This window comes from Carassius auratus, chromosome 10 (genome assembly GCF_003368295.1).
Source record: "Carassius auratus strain Wakin chromosome 10, ASM336829v1, whole genome shotgun sequence".
Classification (NCBI taxonomy): Eukaryota; Metazoa; Chordata; class Actinopteri; order Cypriniformes; family Cyprinidae; genus Carassius; species Carassius auratus.
Genome location: NC_039252.1, coordinates 20,412,005 through 20,428,402, shown reverse-complemented (window position 1 = coordinate 20,428,402; position 16,398 = coordinate 20,412,005). Strand labels below are relative to the sequence as shown.

Here is a 16,398-nt window from a genome sequence, read left to right as displayed (position 1 = left end):
GATGCCATGATCAAGGGCACCTAAGTCGTGGTATTGACCCTTCGATTGGGAGTCCGACACTCTAACCATTAGGCCACGAAAAATATATTTTTATATGTAAAAAGATATATTTTTATTTACAAATAGAAATTTAGTAAGAATCTCTTCTCTTTGAAAACTAGGCAATTCCGACATTTGGCATATTTGCTGGGGCTTCTTAGGCCGACACGTCAGAGTGGTCATTCCTTCTTGTGTTGTATCCCAGATATGCCAGGAGTTTCCAGATCTGGCTGGTCGCTATGTCGGCTTTCGGCCACCTCTCGACTGAACCGGGATACATGGCGAGCAATTGCTTCTTCCTTCGAGGGTCTCTCGAACACGGCAGAAATGGCCATGGGAACAGGAATTGCCTGTAGCTCCTCAACAAAAGGTGCAGGGTCTACTATAACCTCCTCAAAGACGAGCCTCATAAGGTCATCAACGTAATCTTGAAAATATTTGCAAAAAAAAAAAAAAATATTTATTTGAAATAAAAATGTTTACAATAAAAAAAAGTTTAGAAACGTACTGTATGTAGGCTTTGTTTTCAGTGGCCTTGCAGTGGGTTCTCCCTTCTTAGACTTGGGAAACAACACTTTGTACAATGGTTTCCCTGTTGCAGTTGTTGCTTGTTCTCGACCAATGTTCTCGTTATGGTGTAGAACTGCAAGGAACAATCTGCAAAAAACAAATTAGCCCATAAATCACAGGTTCCCTACATAATGCAATAAAACAAAATAATGTTTATTACCTGCACAACATTCCCATGAAAGGAAACACTACATTTTTGGGTGTAAACTTCAGTATCAAGCTGTGGAAAGCCTCCAGCGATGATGTCTGAAAGTGGTGACTTAACTTTGCCACATCATTGAGAACCCTCTTGTTGCAGAGAACCTTCTCAACTTTGTGGAGTTCCAGCGATGCTTATATGAAATGACAATGTAGAAATGTAAATTCCATGCACGTGATGGTAGAGTAGCAAATGCATTCAATAATATATATTATCACGGGTATAGTATGGCATAACAATAAATGTCTTGAATTTGATCAAAAAAAACAAAACTTATTTAAATACCTGGTTGAAACCATTTCGCAGCATTCTTGGACACATGGTCTGGATGGGCACACTTTGGGAAGATGGGGCTGTCGTGTACATGCACATTCTGAATGTGATTCACAATGGATGTCCACTTAGCCACCTTCTCTGGTCCTGTTGTAGAAGTTGAAGCACTCCAGTAGACATGGTTCCTTATGCTACGAAGCCACTTCTTCAAAACTACACACTTCTTGTTTTTTGATTGTTGCTTAAGCTTCTTTGACAGACCTGATTCAATGAGGTAAATGAGTATTGAAAAAGTATGACTATTAACTAAACTATAATATGTAGTAAAAAAAACAAAACAATTACCTTTCTCAAAATGCCACACATCGTAAAACTGATTAATGCTGCGTTCTCTCAAATATTTCTGTATCTGAGTGTGACGGTCAGTCACAATGTAGCCGACTTTTAAGCCACTTGACTCTAGATGATCAAGACATCTCTTCAGGCCCTCTTTCTTCATATGGGAACTACCGCTGACTTCATTACTCTAGGTATACAACACCGTAACATCAGTCATTAAATGGAGAAATTATAAACTTGTGGAAAATAGAAAACAAGTTGTTCATGATTTCATTTTTAAAAAGCTGACCCACCTGAACAAGTTGTATGTCCAAAATAGTGCTGCTCTCTGTGTGCATCAACGTGTAACTCCCATATTTGGCTGAATGTCCTAAAATTAAACGCAAGAGTAGATTTCAAAATTACAATAGACAATCAATAATGTGTACATTATCAATCTTCAAACCTCGTTTTCATTGTCTTCTACAAAATAAAAAACTGTTACCAGGTGAGTCAGCACGCATATCTCCGGCAAGGCCAATGTTTCCACTCTGTCTAAACTTCTGGAAAAGTTTTTGTTGGTCACTTTTCCATTTGTGGATTATGGCAGGCTCTAGGAAGCTCCTGCAATGTCTCCGGAATGTTTCATGTGTGAAAATCTGTAATTGCATGCCCTTGCAAATCTATGAGAAAAGTTGAAGTATTATGTAAAGATCATAACTTAGAACTGTGTGGTACAACAAAACGTTTCATGCTTACCTTTTGCACTTGGATGAATGATCCTCCGGTAAAATACGTGGCTGCAGATAACTGAAGGTTTCCGACGGGCGTACTACCAACAGTGGGCTGGCTCTCCCATTGCTTGCGGTAACTGCACTTGGGGCAAAGCTGGAGGAATGCCACATATGTACCAATCCGGCGTAGACTTACATCACACTTGTGTTTACATATCGGGCATGTGGCAAACAGCTCACGCAGGCAGGTTTCAAACACAATGAATTTTTTATCACCATAGATTGTCCTCTGCACAAACCTAAAGTAAAAAATGTTTTAACTATATTTAATTTATACAACATGTTTTGGTACAGAATTAAACTTATGTGTACATTGCTAACGAAATTTCAGATTCCTCAGATACTGGATTAAAGGTTGAGTCATGAGGTTCTCTGACTGACCCTTCTTCTTCCACCTCCTCTTCTTCTTCCTCCACCTCTTCTTCCTCCTCCAAGTCCAGTCTAGGTCTTTTATGTGGTCGAAATCCAGTAGCCTTTACAGGGGTTGATGAAAATGGTACATCATAAACAGCTGCAGTGGTTTCGGTGCCAACACTTTTAAAAGAAACTGTTGCTTGTAATCCTGAAAAAAGAAAAACTTTTTTTATACATAGAGACACACACACAATTTATTTTTATTGAAGTCCAAAATCTATTACTAAAACCCATTTAACATACCTTTGCTCCCAGTGTGTGTTTCTCCCAGTGTACCAGTAGACAGATGTGTGCCAACAGACATCTTCGTCAGTTCTGTCTGTGTTCCCACTGACATTGTTTGTGGAGGATCAGTCTGACATTCCACCTCCACGAACAAGCTTTTGGGTGATTCAATCTGTTTTGATGTACTCTAAAAGAAAATTACAATATAAGTGCATTTACAACCAAAATAGAAGAACATAAATATCGCCCACCATATTATATGTACTTTGAAAAGATAGAAAGTATATATAAAAAATGAACATAGTAATAGTTATTTAACTGGGGCTACAACTACACACAAACAATTTGTAACTTGAAAATACTGATCAGACAACACATTTTAAAGACAAAATCACATTTACACGTTGGTTATATGTTGTAACCAAACAGGGCCCACAAACTACATGGTAAACATTGTGTAACCACAACATGCAAACGCGAAATACTGATAAGACATTACAGTTTAACCATTACTAAAATTAACCATGGTTTTACTTCAGTTACAAACAAAACAAAAACAGGGTTACTGCTCCAGTACCTCACACGATACATATGGAAAACATAGGAACAATGTAATACAGTTTTTAGGTTACACCAAGCGCAAAACAGCGGTTTTAAACCTCCCAGGCATCCAAAATATCGACCCATACGAGCTCAACAGAGACCTGGACCATTTATGTGAATTATCTTGTTTTTGGTGTAAGTTACTACACAATGCAGGAGATTAAAAGCGACAAGTCTTAAGAAAGTTACGAGGCTTTCGGTTGCATTTAGCAGACACTTCTTGACCAAAATGACAAAGCAACTTAAATAACTGCGACTGTTTCGTAAACACTAGATTGTAACGAGATGTTCAATGTACACAAACCTTTCCAACATTTTTTGATGTAGGCTAAAGCTGTGTGTGTTTAATTATTATTTGCTTCTAGCCTAATGACACATACTGTACCAGGTTTTTTTGTTGGGGGCTGCAAAGTGGACAAACCAGTTCTGGGTTAGCTAGGGTAGTTAAAGTGAATGCAGGGTGACTTACATCGTAAACAATACAATTCCCAATGTGTGCATGGAGGTAAATGGTCCAGGTCTCTGTGCCGCTGCAGGGAGCTCGTATGGGTCGATATTTTGGATGCCTGAGAGCTTCTCCAAAATACCACTGTTTTGCGCTTGGTGTGAGCTTGTTCTTGTAAGGTCCCCTTTCTTTCGCCTTATCTTTTTGCATTGCTTTACTTTCTTCATTTCTTTCTCGTATTGGTAGATCTGTTTCTGTTCCGCCGGCATAATAAATGCGCAAAAATTAAAGAGCTCTGGAATGTTTTAGTCGCGCCTCTGTGCTGTTCTTAAGGCTAGCCCCTGGCAACCGATAGCGCCCCTTCCTCAAATCTTGCCCTGGAGGTCCAATGCACTGCAGAGTTTAGCTCCAACCCTGATCAAAGTCACCTGTCTGCGACTTTCGAATGATCCCAAAGACAGGGATTGGCATTGATTAGCATGCTCGGGTGTGTTTGATTAGGGTTAGAGCTAAACTCTGCAGGAAAGTGGATCTCGAGGTCCAGATTTGAGGATCCCTGCGATACAAGTATAGCGTGTCCTACCATCATGGCCGACCGGCTCAGACCCTCCCAAATCGGCACGTGACTCATCACTCTCAATAGTGCTAGCGCGACATACTGATAAGACGCTCGGGAGAAAACAAACACAAAACTTCATAGTCATACTTACAGGTTGTGATTCGGGGAAGCTTGTTGGTCCATATAAAGTTGGTAATGAACCCTGTTTTATGGCCAGACGCTTTGAAAATCCCGCCTTGAACTCACCGAGATTAGAAAAGCAGTCATCAGTGAAATGTTGTGAACATAACAAAAGGAATTTGTTGTACTGCTCTGGTATTGTGGTAAAAATGAATTTTAGCCATTGGTTCTTCTGATCTTCATTCTTTGGCAGTGAAAATAAAACAAACTTGCCTTTACAATTAAAAACACACTGTCTCCTCGACATGATGCTATCACACCAACTGCTAACCAGAGCGTCTGTGTGGGGGGGTGGGGCAGGTCAGAGTTTTCTTTCCCCCAAGACGGTAGGCGGAGATAATTATGCAAAGTGTTCTAGTGACGTACATAGAGATGGGCAAAAGATTTGAAATCTATAACGACTCATTTCAGCAATTCAGAGTCGACTCCTTACTTTAGAAGCCAATAACTTTATAAATCGTGTGCTTTTTTGTTTAATTACTTTGCACATTGTTTACACAGATGGAAAGCTACATCATATACTGTAATACAGGTAATTTTTTATTTCCCATCTGTGTGGCTCTTTAATTTATGAAATAATCCAATACTGTGTATCGTTTTCCGTGCAAAATGTTCACACAGTCAAACTTCTGTTAAGCAAAACATCAATACTGGAAAAAATATCAGTATTTATTCAGGTCAAAGAGTGCAAATACGTTTTCCCCCAGATATATACATATTAAAGAAGCCCAGGTAAGTAATAGTCCTATGGAAAAAAGAATGTACCTGTAGAACATCTTATAACATTAGAAGCCATTACATCTTAAATTAACATTACAAAAACATCTGGACTGTTACTATAGCTAGTATAGATGGGATCTGCTTAACTTCCTACTGCGTAGAAAAAAAAATAAACTTTGTACTGACTGAATACTGTCAATAAAGTCTATATATATTTATATGAGTGCATTTAATACTGCACATAAAAGTGTGAAATCCCTTCTGATACAAAAATTAACACTGCATGACGCTTAACGTTTGCATGGTAACGAAAAAAAGCACATGCATTTTGAATTTTTCTTTTCCGAGAAAGAAAATAACCGTTGGTTTTGTCACTGCAACACAGCATTGTGTGACTATAAAACCTTTTTTTTTTTTATAACATTTCTGCAAAAGATATGAGTAAACATGCCATTCAACAGCATTTTAACATAGGCACGCTCTGCTAGCTGTGCCTTGTAAACATAAAAACCAATAAAAGTTTGCCTTAGAAGCACAAAATAAACAAACTGGAAACAATAAACAGGTTGAAAGGCTGAATTTGCCACCAGAGATACATTTCTTCTCTTGTGAGCTCTGGCGTTGATGAGTTCAGGCATTTGCCTGGAGAGTGTGTCATTTAGCATTATGCCATTTTTCTCTTAGCTGGTTTTCTGTTGAGTGTGTTGGGCTCCACACATCCTACGTTGAAAAAGTGTAGAAAATGGAGGGCAAAATTGTTAGTTCCCTGGGTTCTAGGTCAAGCTATTGTCAGTGTCTTTGTTGACTAGCTCAGTTTGCTCAGTAGTTTTTCTTCAATCAGTCTGAACTGCACACTGACGGACATCTCTGCGATGAACTGCTCACAACCCTCTTTGGTCACCTGTTTGCAGTACCGCAGGTCGATGTGACAAATGTTTCCGCAGCGCTTGAAGTAGGTCAACGACAGGTCTGTAACTTTGTTACAAGCTGTGGACGAAAGGGAAAGGGATTTAGAGCCAAAGCCACTCAGATTTACATTAATGCTTGACCTAAGCAGCAAGTAAAGAGAGTAGTGGCCTTGCTGTTTTATGCATTGCATCTTGGGAAAAGCATGATGCAAGATGGCAATCTTATCAGATTAAGAGGAGTTTGTGTATATATATACACACACACACACACAATGTATGCATGGTTGTTTTCCAGGCCACTCGACTGTCCGTTAGCATGTCTAACCTGTTATGTGAGGGTTTTAGTATTTCCTGCAATACCTGAAAGGTTGATATGTGTAAGAGAGTCTCTGGTCGTGGTGCCGGCTGCCGTGAGGATATTCACACTCTGGTCAGTGATGTGGTTACAGTAACTAAGGTCCAGTTGGGACAATGAAGGCATGTGTTTTATGATCAGCTTCAGGGACGTATCCGTGATGTCAAGACCAGCTAGACAGAGATTCTCCACGTTCCTTAGTTTACTTCTGCTGTCCAACTGACCTGAGAGACAGCAATACGCATCTTTTACCATGTCAGTTTTTAAGCAATCTAACAGAAATGTATCTGTACTATTCGCTGTGTACACATGGGGGCGCTATGAATTGGCAAAATAAGAGATAAAGAACTTCTAAATGAGTCAAGAGTACATATTGGACATGAACAGCAATTAATGTGATCATTCAGTACCTGGCCTGTTATCTGTTGGCGGAGAGAGCAAGTCTTTTATCTGGTTGTCGTTGAGTCCCTCTACCCACTGCACATCTAAAGTTCTTAGTAAAGGACAGCTGGATGTGCATAAAGCTGATACAGCTGCCCACGAACAGCCTGCCAGCAACAGAATCCTCAGACCTGCCAGAAAACCAACACAAAGGAGTCATGCAAGTATCAGACATGAGAGTGGAGTTTGCATGCATCAGGGATGCCCAATCCCATTGTAGGAGATCTACTTTTATCAGTTCAGTTTCAACCCCACTCCAAAAAAACAGTTTGTAATTATCAGAAGTTCCTGAAGATATTAACTGGTTTATGTGTATTTGATTAGGACTGTAACTAAACTTCACAATAAGGTAGATCTCTAGTAACAAGACTGGGGTGTAGAGTACATTTAAAAAAAAAAAAAAAAAACTACACCATTAGGAGATACACATAGGTCAGAACAGCTGCAAGGGAATCCGGCAGTACAGTGAACGAGAGAAACACTGAAATAAAGCGGTTTCCACCATTAATCAATTTAGGCAGCAAGTAAGTGTGTGATTGTACCAGGTAATCGGTTGATTAGCCAGCTGAGCTGCTTCTTGGAGATGTTGGTCCAACTCAGGTCCAGGGAGACCGGCTGTCTGCGGATAATGCCGCTCAGCATGAGTGGAGTGATTGACTTGCACCGGTTCAGATCGATCTTGGTCCAAAGTCTTTTATCACAACACCTAAGAATAGAGGACAGAATACTTAAATTTACTGTGCATCTGCAGAAGTTGAGTTTGCCACTTTCTTGGAATATACCTTACATGGAGGACCCATCCGTTAAGGATTAAACATACTTAAAAGTCTCAATTGAAACTGAAAAGGATCACGTCATTCCATTGACTCAAATACAACCCAGTGTTTTCATTGGTCAGGACAAAGGTTAAAGATGTGGTTAAGTCTGAGAGCAAGGTAGAAAACCAGTGAAAGTGCCAATGGAGGAAAAGGATGCTCATGTAGTACTGTGGGAAGAGCTAGACCTCTAAACATCTGCTGCAGTATAAAGTAAATTCTCTAGTGCAAATGCAGCTTAAAAGCACAACATATTATGATGCTTTCTTTCCTAATTTCTGGAAGACGTACCATCTGTTCCAGGTCTTGCAGACCCGCATGCAGACACAGAGGTCTTGGTGTGTGAGGTGGCTGAACACTGCCATCCACACCTCTCTCCGCATGACGTGATTCTTCCCATCATCTAGGGGCAGCCCATCCGGAGGGGGGCTGATCGGAGGGGGGCGAATAACATGACGCTCCATCTGTACACATTTGGGTGGAGAGCGGCAAGGTGTTGGCCGAATGACAGGGGTAGGTGTAGTCCTGATCCAGTTAACCGGGACCTGCTCTCGCAAGGATCCATTTAGTTCCCGCTTAGGTCCCAGCCAGTCTCTCAGATGGCTGCTGCCATTCCTCAGTGGTTTTCTGTCTTCTCCATCACTATCTGGTTCTGTCTTCACCGCCCTGCCATTTTGATGAGCCAGACAATCCTCTGTCTTCTGGATCTCCTGATTCAGTTGTTTGCTTAGTTCTTTGCTCAGTTCTTTGTTGGGCAGACGAGGTTTGCGTTTGGTTTTTCGCTGGCTCCTCAACTGTGTATCAACACCCGAGTCGCTGCTGGGCCCTGCCTGGGTCAAACTGCCCTGTGATTGGTCACCTTCCCATGCAGTGGAGGTCTTGTGCACAAGCTTCCCATTCTCCTCTCGGCTCCTCTTCTCCTTCATTGTCTCATCTTCTTCTTCCTCCTCTTTATCATCTCCATCCTCTTCTTCTGAGGGCACAAAACTGAAAGCTCTCCTCTCCAATTCTTGTCTGTTATCCTCCTCATACTCCTCATCATCCTCTCTTTCTAGCTTTATCTGTCCCAGGACATTAAAGGTTGAGAGATCTTCAGGCTTTGAGTGCTTCTTCTGTGGATTTAAAAGAGGGTCAAAATACATGCTTTGCAAAAATATTATTTCATCTCTTATTTGCTTTTACTTATTCATTGTCTTGCTACCTTTTTTTTGACATTGGAATCTGAGTCTGAGTCATTTTTAAAGAGTTTTCTCTTCTTGCGGAGTGGGTTGTCCTCCAGTTTGGAAGAACGTTTCTTAAAGGAGTCTTCTGACTTGCAGGTAGGATTGTCCTCTCGTTCTGTCTTCTTCATGGCAGGTGAAACAGTAGAGGTGTAGGACTCTGTAGACATGTTTGATTCAGGCTCTTCCTTTACATCCCGGTTCATCCGCTGGTCTTTGAGCAGAGAGCCAGGGAGATTAGAGGCGTACTTAAACCCTGGGCCTCTTTTTTGCTTTGGAACCAAAAGGTCGGAAAGAAGACAAGACCAGTTAATATCCATTACGTCGTATCATCACCATTTTCATCATTTTTAAGTATATTGCTAGGTAGGACAGTGATGCTTACTTTCCCTGTCTTTCCAGCATTATTGCATTTCGGACACTCCCAGCAATTTGGCAACTCGTCATTTACAACACCGCCAGAATCTTTCTCCTGGACAACAGAGCAGAATAAGTTTCTACTCAAAAGAACAATAGACAGACAACATTATATGTCTAAAATAAGACATTTGAAAGATTGTTGATGCCATTATGGCTCAGATATCACAGTTTCCAATAGTTTGGTGGCCTGATTAGGAAAACAACCTTCAAGCATCCTGGATGGATGATCTCGTTGCAGATAGAGCACTCCATTAGCATCATGTTGAACTTGTCCTCTTCATTCTCTACTGTGTCTTCTTTCCCAGCCTCTCCACACACCAGACATACAGCAGTGTGAGGTAGAACAGGCTGCAAAACACAAAAACAGCAGCTATTAGTTCTTCCAGATGTGCCATTCAGCAGACCAAGGGTCGAATCTAATGATGAGTACCCAGACTGACCGCTATGCACTGTCTCATGATACAGGACTGCTTCATGCGGCCTGGTCCACCAAACTTTTTCATGTCTTTGCAGAAGTGGCACTCGCCACACTCTTTGCGCGTACATGCCTCACACTTCCTGCAGCGTGTCCGTCTGCGCCGGGCACTAGATGAACCACGACTGGATGAGAGCTTCACTCCTCCTGCTGTCGAGCCTGGAGCAGCTGATGGAGATGAGCCCATCTTTGTTTTTGGCCGATTAAGTGTCCGCGGCTGAAACATATAAACCACAGAATTATTTATACAAGTTCCAAAGGAAAATGAGAAGCAAGATTAAGCTTTTCTCAACCCGATTAACATGTAGCATACCAAACATGTTTGCATACCCAGACATGATGAACATGACACTCACGGTTTATGAGCTGCTTGCTGACTTTAACAGTTATGAAATGCAATGCCACATAGTCAAGGGAATGCAAACATAATGAACACAAACCTATCAGACGCCACACTCTTGAGAGCGAGTTCATATGGTTCGGATTTAGTTGTATGTGCAGTTATTTAAATTGTTTATCTGTCCTTGAGGAACTTTCAAGAAAAAAAATTGGAGAACAGAACATGAGAATGCATTTTTACTACTCTGTGAATACTGATAAAATCTGCCCACTATGTCAAGTTGGAGGACATTCCCGGTTGTTATTAACTCTGGGTCAATTAAAGAACAATAAGTCAGGATACAGCTGCAGGAACATGCATTAAACCAGACAACAAATATTATTCCTAACAACATTTATTGATAAACGTAAACTGCGTTTCCTTAGAAACACATATTCCACCTCTAGAGGGGAAAACCGCAGCAGTAGCAGGAACGTCAGAATGAATGCATGTTTGTATTTGCCATTTGATCTCCTTAATGTGAAGCACTTTCCATTATTGATTCGGTTTCCTTTTTGATAGAGCTTTTATTCATCTTTTGTGTTATTCTTGGCCATTAGGCCAAAATGGCTACAGTGCATTCAGATTATTTATCACAAATAAGCTTAATATATACACACTTATAAACTCTCAAGCAAGTCAAAGGAAATTATTCTTCAAAGAGCTATATTCCACATCCTATGGGTTGCCATGTCCCCATTACATCAACCAGAAGTCATGCCTGTCCCAGCACCCACAGCACGAGTTTCCTACGGCACCATGGGACCATGGGATGATTGATGAGAATGAATCTGGCCTCCACCCTCTTTATGAACCTTCTTAATGGAGAGGAAAACATGAACAATCACATTAGCCAGAGGAGGAAAGTGCAACCCGACCTCCTCAATAGGTACATTTCTTTTAAACAGCGTAAGTAGATTTCTCTGCCCATGAGAGCTGAGATTATCTCTTCAATCAGAGTCAAAAGTCCTGTTTCCACAGAGCTTTGAATCTGATGCTTGTAATGGAATTGATTTTTGCTTTGCACAATCTTTCCTACAGTACATGGACAAAAATTAAAGAAAAAGCAACAACAACATGTTGAGTACTTGAAGTTGTCTACAAATATCAGAAAGCAGAAACTGCTGTTTCACAACATCTCAGATGTGATGTGTTATGAAACCCAGTTTGGAGGAAAACAGAAGCACAAATTCAAGCATGTGGTCTCCAGAGCCGGGGGATAGGGAGACTTTCAGTGGGAAAAACATTCCAGACCAAATCTAATATATCTTGTTAATGTGTTAAATGTCGTGAGTTTGTGATTGTAAGAGAGAGCTGCTTTCACCCAGATGAAAGACGGGACCTTGAAAATTAAAGATCTCACAAGAACACCACCCAAAATCAAAGGTTCCAAGCAGAGGTCAAACAACTTATCAGTTTTCTTAAAGATTTAGGGCAGAATAGAGGAGTCAGGAAGTGAAGTGGGAGTGAGAGAAAAGGGGACGGGATCGAAAAAGGTCCTTGAGTTAGGATTCAAACTTGGGACGCCCGTAATGCAACGCAGTTATATGTAGTGCTGTCAAAAAATTAATTGTGATTAATTGTATCCAAAATATAAGTTTTTGGTTACATAATATATAAGTGTGTACTGTGTATATTAATTACGCATATATAAATACAAACACATATGGTGTGTGTGTGCGTGTATAAATATATATAAAATATTGTTACATGTATTTATTATTATAATTTATTATATAATAAATATTTAATATGTAAACAAACATTTTCTTACATATATGCATGCATGTGATTTTTTTATATGCAGGCTACATAACAAATACACACAGAACACACTCATATATTATATGAAAACAAAACTTTTATTTTGGATGTGATTAATCATTTGACTGCACTAGTTGTCGACTATATGTCGGCACACTGCCCACAAACCTATCGGCACCAACTCTGTTATTAGTTTTTCTGATTACATTCCTCTTTTGGTTATATTGGATGTTGCCTAAAATAAATGCTAATTTGTTTTTATTTTTTTTATTTAGTTTTATTTTAGCTTGGTGACACTGACAACAAAAATAAAAACAAATCACTAACTCCTTGTGGGGTTGGCTGTGTATTAATGTGTCATCAATATTTTCATAGTTTTATTCTCACTTAAATGCAGAATAAAACTAATGAAAATGTTCTGAATGAATAGAAATGTTCAGAGTAGATTTTAGAAGCCAAACAGAGGAGACGTATCAAGTGTCACATGACTGATTTCATTGTTAAAATTAAATCTGGTCAAAATGAGAAAATGCTTCCCTTCTCATTGTGAAACCACTGAAATAAAACCTTTGCAAGCCAACCATCATCACAGCATCTGAGTGTGTGTATATGCTATGACACATTAATAGTGCAAGCAGATTTGCTTGACATTGTTAGAGAGCAGCTTGCTGACAAGGTCAGAAATTAAAGACTGCATTGATATAAAAACCACTGCAGAGATGGAAGATCTCTAAAACAGGATTATTGTAGATATTAAGGGCAGACATGGATTTTGATTCTTGCTGTCTGGTATAGGGGTGTGTGTGTGTGTGTGTGTGTTTGTAGAAAAAAAATACATATCCATGGTAAACATACACAAACAAGCTGACTCAAGCACTTAGTTTGTGATACCATCATTAAACCAGATGTAATTGTTCAACTTGTTAAGAAATATTGTCAAATTAAAAATAATAATTAAAGTGATTCTGCAAAACAACAGCAAAATTCACATATCACACCCAGCTGCAGGGACAATGGCAAATTTAATTGGTAGGGTGTGAAGAAGATACACTTGATATTTAACACTAAACTCACAAAACTGGCTGAGGCAGATATCAGAAAAATAAAGCCTTTTCACCGGGGCGAAGAATATCACAATACAAAAACAAAAATGAATGCAAATATTGCAGGTCCAGCAGCATATGACCAAAAAAAACCTGGAGATTAACTGATAAAACAAAAAAAACTAGCTTGCTCCCTACTGTGCCTATGAGAAAGTCCCTTAAGTTAGGAAATAGTAAAAGTGTCTAAATAGTGTTGTACTGCTATTTCTGTGACTGAAATCATACCAATACTGATAAGCAATAAACACTTATTTTATACACAATTCTCTAATAATTCACCAATAGTTTTTCAAAGATGACCTGTGTAAATATATCAGCCCTCAAATAGCATCCAAGTCCAGATATAGTAATGTAAGATCTGATTTCATAAAAATGACATCTGATCCAGGATCAGTATAAACCTACATTTTCATAACTACAGGTCCAAGACTAAATATGTTCACAACAGGAACATGTCTGAACTGTTTTTACTCACGTTGATTCTTTGTCCCGCCCCTCCCCCATGCGCTCATCTTGTAGGACCGGCTCAAAGAGGCCCTTGTTGGGCTGTGGCCAAAACAGTTAAAAATATCCTGGAAATTGAGGAAGTTGAAGAACACAATACTCTATACAAACATCTGAAACGAGTGGCGAGAGTAAAAATATACGCAATCGGACAAACATTCTTTTTACAAAAGCCACAAAGATGTATTTCACCCCTAATGGTGGATGATAAAATGATAATAATCTAGCAGCTGCATCCTTTCCTCAGTGGCGACAGCATTTGGGGTGAAATGCATTTGTATGTTTTCAATAGAAGAGGAATACAAAAGGATTCACTGGAAGAGAATCAAAGATTCGCCCAACCGCAAACATAAAACAAGCGATGGGAGAGTCTCACGTGGGCAGGCACACAAACAGACATACGCAAAGTATTCAAAGAACCTACACGCCTTCGAAACCCTGCAGTGTGCATTACATCAACTGGGACTGTTAGAAAGCATTTGTAGCTGCTAACATAGCATGACAGTAATATCGCAGGTACCACATATGAAGTGTCACTGATTTCACTTTCATCTGCAACTCCTGAAAGTACCTAACAAGACCTTACAGCATCAAGAAATGCTAGTTTAGGTTCATGTTTCAACAACTTGCTTTGATATTCAAGTTCAATGAGTGAAATGGAAGAAATGTGACATCTAAGAGGTTCAAAATGAGCACCAGGCTCAAAACTGAACTCATGTGCTAGGCATATGTAGTAATCAGCGGTCACCAAAAACATTTCTGACAGCTCTGACAGTTCCCTTATCATGTGTACTTCAGTTACACATGCAAATACACACAAATAACATCTGCATGCAACCTTTCACATCTCCCTTTCTTAAGTCTAATGACCTGTAGGACCAGCTCAACGTTACTACCTGCTCAGCATCTGAGTTCTCATAATCCTCCTCGTCAGCGATCAGCGACATGGCCATGGCTCTTACAGTCCTCTCAGCGTTTTGCTAACTGACATGGCTGCAGCCCCGGCTTGCTACTGGCTAAGAGACGCCACAGCCCTCCCTTCTGTTCCTTAGCCATCAGAGCACACAGGCTAGAGCAAGACATGCTCATGAATATGCAACAGTTCCAAGAAGTGGGAGGGGGAGGAGAGTGGCAGAGCCAATGGGTATGCAGTATGCAAAACAGGCTCTTTAATATGCACCAATACAGCTTGGACACATCCAATAGGAAGAGGGCGTGCAGAACAGGGTCATAGGGTAAAGAAGAGAGGCCAATTGGGGCAGTATAAGGACAGATGGTCTTTAATCACAAAAGACAGACACAATGGAGGCAAAAATTCAGCAGCTGGGCTTTTAGTCTTCAAGACCGTTTTAGTGTTGTGAAGTGAGGCGAGTACAAAAGCCAACATCCAATCACATGTGTCACTTTTTAATAGGGAAATAAACTAAAACAAGTCTATAAGTGCAGGTTTGCTTGAGAATGGTCAGGTCTAATTTTGGGGGACTGGCAACACTTCCCTTGTGTCTGAAGCGGATTCATCGTTCCAGTGAAATACTAATGCAAAGTTCCGCTTTGCCTATTTTAAATACAGACATCGCATCATATTTCCACAGAATCTACCTCACAACTATTTCAGTAGCGCCAAAAAAAAACAAAACAAATATATTCTACAAATATTCTTAATTTCAACATCAACCATAAATCTGAAGGGGGTAATTAGGAAGGACTGGAGACAGCAAAACCTCCATAACATATTTTGCTCCATATCTTTGTATCTGTCTTCCTGTTAAGTATAATTAACTGATGATATTGCAGTATGTAAATCAAATTAAGGACCTTAAAAATAGGTTAAAAGAATCTTGATGGCCACATCCTAATGTTTCTAATCGCTCCTCACATCCATTCATACCTTGCCGGTCTTCTTTGGCCAGCATACAATAGGAGAACCAGTGAGGGCCAACTTTGGATTGTCATCTGCATGTTCCTTTAACACAACCTGTTTAAGAAGCAGACAAAAAACTAAACTTAAAACAACAACAAAAAAAATGTAAAAGACAACTTTTTATTGTATTTTATTGAGTTTATTTATTGAGTTTATTTATTCCTTATTAATTTTTTTTTTCAGTAATGAACACCAAAAAACATGGCAAATAGTTTTGGTGTGAAAATATGAATTCAAATACTTAGTGTTTTAATATGTAATAAATATTACTTTATTGTTTATAGTAATTTTAAAAATATAGATATTTTACATTTTAAATCTTAAAACAAACAGATAGCAATATATTTCAAATTTGGTATAAAAGAGTTAAAAGTACAGCATTGTTTTGTTTTAAAATCTTGTGCATGTTTTTAATGCAATGCACAATGTCATGATAAGTTACTGTAACTAATTTACTTTAAAGGGATAGTTCACCAAGAAATGTAAAATCTATCATTAATTACTCACCTCATGTCGTTCTAAACCTGTAAGACCTTCGTTCATCTTTGGAACACAAATTAAGATATTTTTGATGAAATCTGAGAACTTTCTGACTATGCAACTACTGCCATGTTTAGCGACAGAATGGCCGTAGCTTGTCAGTGAACTACGGCTCTGTGTAGCAAATGCTGCTCCATCTGAAAGGATGTGATGGAGATCGCTTTATAACGTCAGTCTAATGTTTGAAATAATTCCTTCTGTCATGTGTTTATTA

The 16,398-nt window shown here is 39.4% G+C and overlaps 2 protein-coding genes across 6 annotated transcripts in view; both read right to left on the bottom strand.

The window, feature by feature from the left end:
* Positions 1-4,240, bottom strand: LOC113110263 (uncharacterized). The gene is made up of 11 exons (XM_026274354.1): positions 4,099-4,240; positions 2,851-3,019; positions 2,575-2,755; positions 2,159-2,432; positions 1,905-2,082; positions 1,714-1,790; positions 1,427-1,607; positions 1,094-1,342; positions 770-941; positions 548-696; positions 1-466 (listed from the first exon to the last, which is right to left on the bottom strand). The coding sequence occupies exons 1-11, from the start codon at positions 4,147-4,149 to the stop codon at positions 219-221; spliced, it is 1,929 nt and encodes a 642-aa protein (XP_026130139.1). The 5' UTR covers positions 4,150-4,240; the 3' UTR covers positions 1-218.
* Positions 4,241-5,267: 1,027 nt separating this feature from the next.
* Positions 5,268-16,398, bottom strand: part of LOC113110259 (lysine-specific demethylase 2B-like) — a 31,297-nt gene continuing 20,166 nt past the window's right edge. For all 5 annotated transcript variants that reach the window (XM_026274348.1, XM_026274349.1, XM_026274352.1 and 2 more), the window contains 10 exons: positions 15,612-15,698; positions 9,939-10,190; positions 9,703-9,846; positions 9,464-9,550; positions 9,060-9,350; positions 8,150-8,970; positions 7,586-7,749; positions 7,013-7,174; positions 6,608-6,826; positions 5,268-6,326 (listed from right to left, as the gene is read on the bottom strand). In XM_026274348.1, the coding sequence (XP_026130133.1) occupies positions 6,145-6,326; positions 6,608-6,826; positions 7,013-7,174; positions 7,586-7,749; positions 8,150-8,970; positions 9,060-9,350; positions 9,464-9,550; positions 9,703-9,846; positions 9,939-10,190; positions 15,612-15,698 (2,409 nt within the window). In that variant the 3' untranslated portion in view covers positions 5,268-6,144. The remainder of the gene's footprint in view (positions 6,327-6,607; positions 6,827-7,012; positions 7,175-7,585; positions 7,750-8,149; positions 8,971-9,059; positions 9,351-9,463; positions 9,551-9,702; positions 9,847-9,938; positions 10,191-15,611; positions 15,699-16,398) is intronic.